Raw genomic sequence first — 8,005 nt, forward strand, 5'->3', positions numbered from 1 at the left:
AAAAAAAAAGTTTAAACTCATACAAAAATAATCCCTAACTCAATTGCAAATTACAGCCAGTCATCTAATTATAAGTATAGCACAAAAAATGCCATTCATGTATGATAAACACAATATTTGAAAAAGTGTTTGCAAAACACCCATGGCTACTGATATCATGTATTTTGGCTGTGTTGAGCCCACCCATGCGGAGGGGTCGAGTTTGACCGTTGTGTTAAAACAGTGACTGAAAATCCTGCATAAGGCAGCTTTAAGAAAATATGGGACTAAAATTAATCTCTGTAGGGTACATAAGGCACAGAGCCATACTTTTGAGGGTGAAAAACTGTTGTAGCCCTACAGTAGGTCACATTTTTACCCATTCTTTTCTTACAGTGCAGGACCAGAATTAAGGGGCATTATTCTCTCTCTAAAGCTTTTAAAAAATTGAGCTGTGTTTGTTTGAGCATCAGCCCAACATACTGCAGCAGCACTGCCTCAACCTGTGGCACGAGTCAGATGTTTTCTGACCAATGACATATGTGTAACCAATGGAAGTGTGCTTCGAAACATGTCGTGTGTGTGTGAAAGCATGACCGCTTCTCCATCAGGCTCATTGTGTTTTTCTACAGTTGATCAGCGGCGGTTCGGTGGTCAGCGCAGAGGCAGTATGGGATCACGTGACGATGGCCGAGAGGGAGCTGGCGTTCAAGGCGGGAGACATCATCAAGGTCCTGGACGCCTCCAATAAAGACTGGTGGTGGGGTCAGATGGATGACGAGGAGGGCTGGTTCCCCGCCAGCTTCGTGAGGGTACGTTTCAGCCACCTCTTTGATGAACTCTCTCATCTCATCTAATAAGCTCCTAGATCTTATCATTGAATTGTGATGCGGCTCAAGGTCTCAGGTGAAGAAACGAGGTCTTGGACACAGATCCTGATTAGATGCGTCCGTCTGGACTTCGGAAAGAACGCAGTCCGTGTTGAATCAGTGTTGCCAAGCCACTTCCATCTCACTGTTCCATTTCTATTCTTCCACAGCGAGAGTACATTAAAACCAAGTGTATTTCTGTCATTCTTTCCAAAGGTCGATCCCCACCCTCCTCAACCTTACACAAAACCAGTTTTCTATATCAACCCTATAGCAACTCCAAGGTTCCATAACACAACAGCAAAGGTGCGTTCCCAGCTCCTCAAATCTCATCAAGTGCTGCTGATTTTGTCAACACAGCCGTCTCACAAAGCATTTTAAAGCATCCAACTGAAATCACGCTCCTAGTGTGCTTCATAGCTTTTCAAATAGATGAGCATCCAGTATGTTTCTTCATTACATGCGCTGCTTTGGATGCGTTTTGTAATAGCCTCCAAATGTTGAAATAGATGTTAGTAGTAGTATCCGCTTTGCATTCAGAACCATCTTCTCGTTTTCGCCAGGCAGCATCCCATTTTGTGTTTGCATCTCTGTAGATGCCTAGATTTGTATTCGCAATGAGTGTCTATGATCATTCTAGATGGAATTTCAAAGCTGTTGGTCTGTATTAAGCTGTCGTTTGATCAGGGAACGTGGTTTTAGATGCTCAAGCAAATGTTCCTGATGGGAAAGAGTTTTGGTAGGCCATGTTGGTGACTTATGAATGGAGAATAACTGAGAGTGAACTTTTATGTCCTCACTTGACACCATGTGTTAAGACCAGACCCTCCAAAACCCAGGCCGAGTCTAGACCCCTCAAGACTCAAACACGCATCAGAAATCGATAAAATTATTTTATTTGTTTTTTTCTCTCCACCATTCATTTAAAATTCATTTATTTTCAATGTTTCCCATTGTTTTCCTAAAACAAAAATCTTTTTCCGTTGCCTTTTATTTTACACCAAAAACATGTTTTCCTAACAAACATAAAATGAAAGCAAGTTTCATACATATTTCTTTTTTTTCCCACTGTTTCACAGTATTTTTTTTTACTTTGAACTAACAAATTTACTCTATAATATTATCAAAGTTACTTTAAAAAAAATGGAAACGATATAAAACCGCAAAATACACTGGGACTGACCCACCATGGAAACAACCCTGAAGACATTATCTCATGTAACATTCAAGAGTGTGATTCTTTGTTTCCCCAAATTGTGATTCCTATGTAAATGGATTTATGCCACCATTAGATTTCTGTTCCCCATTAAAACATGAAAAGTCCATTTGAACTGCATATATGCCACTTCAGAAGCATCTCCTGTGCCACTTTACAGCATAATGCAGTCTTGTTTGAAATCATAAGCTGAGACCCAGATCAAAGGCAGATTTTTTTGTCTTATTACCAAAAACATGAGAGCAAGACTCCAGCTCATCACACATTTGGAATAAGAAGTGTCCACTCAAATGGTTAAAGAACAACTATCTCCAATGGAATTCTGTAGAGAAATTACTTTTAGTATTTTTGTAACTATGGAATCTTTAATTGCATGGACTTCTCAGTCAAACAACTGTCTGTCTATCTTTACCCTAGTGAGAATTAGGGCTCAAACCTGTTCCGCTTTGCAAAACTCACAGCTTGGAGATATAATGTGTCTCTCTGCTTTTTCCTGTTAGCTCTGGGTTAATCAGGATCGTGCAGAATCAGCTGAGGGTGCCAGCGAGGTGCAGAATGGACACACCGACCCAAGCAACGGCTGCCTGTGCATCGGCCAACCACTGCAGAACCGAGACCAGATGAGGGCCAACGTCATCAACGAGATCATGAGCACCGAGCGCCACTACATCAAACACCTGAAGGACATATGTGAGGTACTGCTGTGCTGACAGTATCAGATGAATGTGATTGGTGGCCTCTTGGTACCGTGGAGAGATTAAAGGGACAGTTGAGCAAAAAACCTAATATATCACCCATATATCAAATATGGTAAACAAACTGTAACTGCTTGACACACAGAATAAACTGGTTTATTGGTTGGTATTTACATACCAAAGCAAGCATGATTAAACTTTCACTTACTATATTTGATGAGCTGTTCAATTTGAGTTTATAAATGTTTATAATAATAATAATAATAATAATGCATTTTATTAAGAATGCGCTTTTCTTATACCAAAAGCGCTACAAACGGTTAAAAATAAAACAAATAAAATACAAAAATTCTGTTACAATACAAAGCAATAAATCAATACTATACAGTACAGCTAACCAATACAATAAAATACTAATCATCTCAATCTATGTAGGCATTTTTTAAAAGATGGGTTTTTAACAACTTAAAACTGTCCAATGTGGGAGCATTTCTAACAGTAAGAGTAAAAGAATCAGCAGAATGAAGAGAATGAGAAGGCAGGAAATGGTAACTAAGTCACAGATATAAGAAGGAGCCATTCCATGCACAGCTTTGTAAGTTAAAGTGAGAGTTTTAAAATCAATGCGTGACTAAATAGGCAGCCAATGCAGACTAAAAAGGATGCCAGTGATATGCTGACGAGATGGCATATAAGTGAGCATGTGCTGCTGAATTCTGGATATATTGTAGCCATTTGATAGAATTAGCAGGTAGACCAACAAATAACACATTACAATAATCAATCCTGGAAGTAACAAATGCATGAACAAGCCTTTCAGCATCAGGCAGTCTGAGGAAAGGCCTAATTCTAGCAATGTTTCTAAGGTGATGCAGATTTTGTGATAATCTTAATATGTGAATCTAATGTCAGATGGGCATCGAAAATCACACAGAGGTTACGAGTAAATGGAGTAAATGGAGCTGTGGTACTATTGTCCATAATCAAATTAAAACTGCTACCTTTATGAATAGCTGCTGGTGTACCAATGAGAAGAACCTCTGTCTTTGAACAGCTCAATTTTAGAAAATTATGATGCATCCACATTTTTATTTCCTGCACATACTCAGAAAGAATTTTGGAGGTGACATTGATATTGGACTTAGAACTGATGTAAAGCTGATTAATAATGATTAATAATAATCCTAATAATTTTGCCAAAGGAAGCATATAAATGATAAATGAAATAATTAAGGGCCCAAAATAGATCCCTGAGGAACACCGTGACAGACCTGTCCAATGTCCGATTTGATTGTTTCCTAAAACAACAAACTGGGAATAATCAGTAAGGTAGGATTTAAAAATGTAAGCATTTAAGCACAGTAGCAGAGATACCAAGCCAACTCTCATGTCTGTTAAGCAGAATGGAGTGGCACACTGTGCCAAATGCTGCACTCAGATCTAACAACACCAAGATGGTAGAGGGTCCAGAGTCAGCTGAGACAAGCAGGTCATTCATAATGCGAACCAAGGCAGTCTCTGTATTGTGTCCCTTTCTAAACCCAGATTGGAAAGGCTCAAAAAACTTGTTGAATAACAAGTGTGTCAATTAAGTTGTGTCGCAACGAGAAAGGACAGATTTGAAATACCTGTAATTTTATAGATCAAACTTACCACATCCAGGCTTTTTAAGGACTGGTGTAATAGCTGCAACCTTAAGGGCTTCCGGAACAATACCAGTAGTAAGGGAGGTGTTCACAATGTTCAATATGAGGGGACTTATTGATGGCAAACACTCCTTAAGAACAACTTTCGGGATAGGGTCAAGAGTACAGATCTGTCTTAAAAATCATGTTGGAGTTTGCTGCACCATTTATGTGAAAAGTAATTTAAATGAAATCAGTTTATCATATAAAGTGACTGTGTCTCTTCAGACTTCTTGGACTAAATTGCTCAAAGATTTATTTTGCAATGTTTTCATGAACTTTTTGAAGGTTGCATGTTAAGTGGAAAGGACTTTCAAGGGGGGACTAGATTTCCTTTGTTAAGAAAAGTCTGGAATCAAAATGAATCATGCAGATTACTTACATGCTGTTATTTGACATGTTGCAGTCATGCAGTGCACAGTGTCTAAAGAAGAATGAGTTTCAGAAAACTGTTGGTCTGTGGTGGACATCGCTTGCAGCATACTAAACTGAAGGAGTTTCTCTCTGTAGGGCTACTTGAGGCAGTGTCGAAAGAGGATTGACATGTTCAATGACGACCAGCTAAAAGTGATTTTTGGAAACATCGAGGATATCTACAGATTTCAAATGGGATTTGTGCGGGATTTGGAGAAACAGTACAACATTGAGGAACCCCATCTTAGTGAAATTGGTCCATGTTTTCTGGAACATGTGAGTACATTGCCTTATGACTTGGCATTAACATCATCTACTGCTTATTTCAAATTATAGATATTTTTAGCTGTACCGACAAGCTCCTTCATAATACACCTAGAAAATTTCAAGACAGTCCATAATGGTTGGGTACTGACATGTATTAGCTATTCAAACTTTTAAACTGATTCCTGAAAACCTTAAAATGAAATGCATGTTTCAAGTTTGCTTCAGTTCTGACTTTAATGACTGTCTGCCTTACAGCAAGACGGTTTCTGGATCTATTCAGAGTACTGCAACAACCACCTGGATGCCTGCATGGAGCTCTCTAAGCTGATGAAAGACGGCCGCTATCAGCACTTTTTTGAAGCCTGTCGCCTCCTCCAGCAGATGATTGACATCGCAATTGATGGCTTCCTCCTCACCCCTGTGCAGAAGATCTGCAAATATCCACTACAGCTGGCCGAGTTACTGAAGTACACAGGACAGGATCATAGGTAACACACCCAAACACATGCAAAAACCACAAAAAACACTGTCTAGTAGGGGTGGGAATCACAGGGTTCCTCACGATGCGATACGATACGATGCATGGCTAACGATACCGATCATATCACGATACAGCAATTCTGCGATTATCAGTATATTGCTAGACAATCCTATAATGATACCTCACGAAATCTGTCTAACTATGAAAACAAAATGCCCGTGAAAAGCTTAAGTGCAGGTTTTCTCTCTTTTATTCAAGTCCAAACTGCTGAAAACTGCTGCAAAAATTCTGCAAAAATTAAAATTCTGTTATCATTTACTCACTCTTAAGTAGTTTTAAACCTGAATGAGTTTCTTTCTTGTGCTGAACACAAGTAAGAGTTTAGCTCCAACTTGCCTCAATACATCTGCCTGGAAGATTAGGGTTGATTATTGGTGTTTGATTAGGGTTGGAGCTAAACTCTGCAGGACACTGGCCCTCCAGGGCCAAGTTTGGACACCCCCGGTCTAGAGATCTGAAGCTAATGTATAGACTGAAGCAGAATGTTACAGAAACAGAAGCAAACAGATATCTGTAGGCAGTAAGATATATATATATATTATATATATATATATATATACACGATGGCGATAATAAGTTTGTGAACCCTTTGAAAATAATTAGATTTCAGCAATGGTTGCTCATAAAATGTGCTCTAAATTTAACTCACAATTAAAGACAAAGGCAATCTAACTACACTAATGACACAGTCACGTTGTACTTTTCACACATTTTATTATTAAATATATTGAATACAAAGTAAGTGAACCCTTGAATGTAGTAACTGTAGGTTCTTTTGTAGCAGCAAAACCTCCACCCATCATTTTTTCCTCTCAACAAAACATTGTGCATTTTTGCCAAAAAACCCTTTGCCAATAAATAAATACATTCACTTACAGTCTCATCTCCTAATAGTGAAAATATTAACATTGAGTTGATACACAGAGGTTCACTTGTCAATTGATCACACACTGAAATAAAATTTTGAAAGCATAATGTATTAGTTAGATTGTGTTTGTCTATAATTGTGACCACATTTTATGTATTTAATTATAGTCTCTGGGTGTTTTTTTCTCACAGTGATTACCGTTATGTGGCAGCAGCGCTCGCTGTCATGAGGAACGTCACACAACAAATCAATGAGCGCAAAAGAAGACTGGAGAACATTGACAAGATCGCTCAGTGGCAGGCCTCAGTGCTGGACTGGGAGGTGTGTTTGAATAATATTTGTGGATTTCATGAAGTCATGTACAGTTCATGGCTCACATTCAGTCACACACACTTTGTACTCGGATGTCATTGTACATCTGGACATGAACAAAGTGCAAGAGAGATCTTTAGACAGGCATTTATTCTCGAGTCCTCCACATCGTGCCTCATATTTGTTAGCAGCCTGAATTATTTTTGTTTGTTTAATAATTCAGCTTTTAAATAATGGTTTTATTCCTTTAAAAGCTGAATTCTTAAAATGTGACCCTGGAGCACAAAACCAGTCTTAAGTCGCTGGGGTATACTTGTAGCAATAGCCAAAAAAACCTTGTATGGGTCAAAATTATTGATTTTTCTTTTATGCCAAAAATCATTAGGATATTAAGGAAAGCTCATGTTTCATGAAGATATTTATAAAATTTCCTACCGTAAATATATCAAAAAATTATTTTTGATTAGTAATATGCATTTCTAAGAACTTCATTTGGACAACTTTAAAGATGATTTTCTCAATATTTAGATTTTTTTTGCACCCTCAGATTCCAGATTTTCAAATAGTTGTATCTCAGCCAAATATTGTGCTAACAAACCTTACATCAATGGAAAGCTTATTTATTCAGCTTTCAGATGATGTATAAATCTCAATTTATACAAAAAAAAATTGACCCTTATGACTGGTTTTGTTCTCCACGGTCACAAATATTTCATTAATAAAATCTTCTTTAGGCTGCTGCCAATCCTAGTTCGTCTGCCTTGACTCCAGACTAATTTGTTCACATTAGGGTGATGATATTCTGGACAGAAGTTCAGAGCTGATCTACACGGGTGAGATGTCGTGGATCTATCAGCCTTATGGCAGGAGTCAGCAGAGAGTCTTCTTCCTTTTCGATCATCAGCTGGTCCTGTGCAAAAAGGTACGCGATCTTTACGAAATATATTGTATTTCCTCAAAAAAGGGTTTGAGATGGTCAGCATGGAGATGTAAGAAATAAATAAGAAATAAATAAAAGTGTAAACACTGATCATAAAAATGCTCCCAAACCTATATTAAAGTGCCCCATTATGCCATTATGAATATTGCCTTTCATGCAGTGTGTAATGTAGCTGTATGTGAATGTAAACGATCTATAGACGATAAATAAAGTTATTGT

At 38.1% G+C, this 8,005-nt stretch overlaps 1 protein-coding gene across 4 annotated transcripts in view; it reads left to right on the plus strand.

The window, feature by feature from the left end:
• LOC107564185 (spermatogenesis-associated protein 13-like) overlaps window positions 1-8,005 on the plus strand; it is a 33,810-nt gene that overhangs the window by 18,002 nt on the left and 7,803 nt on the right. For 3 of the 4 annotated variants that reach the window (XM_016249189.1, XM_016249192.1, XM_016249191.1), the window contains exons 4-10: window positions 612-791; window positions 1,065-1,154; window positions 2,565-2,759; window positions 4,955-5,134; window positions 5,381-5,613; window positions 6,726-6,855; window positions 7,637-7,768. In XM_016249189.1, the coding sequence (XP_016104675.1) occupies window positions 612-791; window positions 1,065-1,154; window positions 2,565-2,759; window positions 4,955-5,134; window positions 5,381-5,613; window positions 6,726-6,855; window positions 7,637-7,768 (1,140 nt within the window). The remainder of the gene's footprint in view (window positions 1-611; window positions 792-1,064; window positions 1,155-2,564; window positions 2,760-4,954; window positions 5,135-5,380; window positions 5,614-6,725; window positions 6,856-7,636; window positions 7,769-8,005) is intronic. The other variant, XM_016249190.1, reaches the window with a different exon arrangement.

Source organism: Sinocyclocheilus grahami, unplaced genomic scaffold (assembly GCF_001515645.1).
Source record: "Sinocyclocheilus grahami isolate Dianchi unplaced genomic scaffold, SAMN03320097.WGS_v1.1 scaffold915.1, whole genome shotgun sequence".
NCBI classification, from domain to species: domain Eukaryota; kingdom Metazoa; phylum Chordata; class Actinopteri; order Cypriniformes; family Cyprinidae; genus Sinocyclocheilus; species Sinocyclocheilus grahami.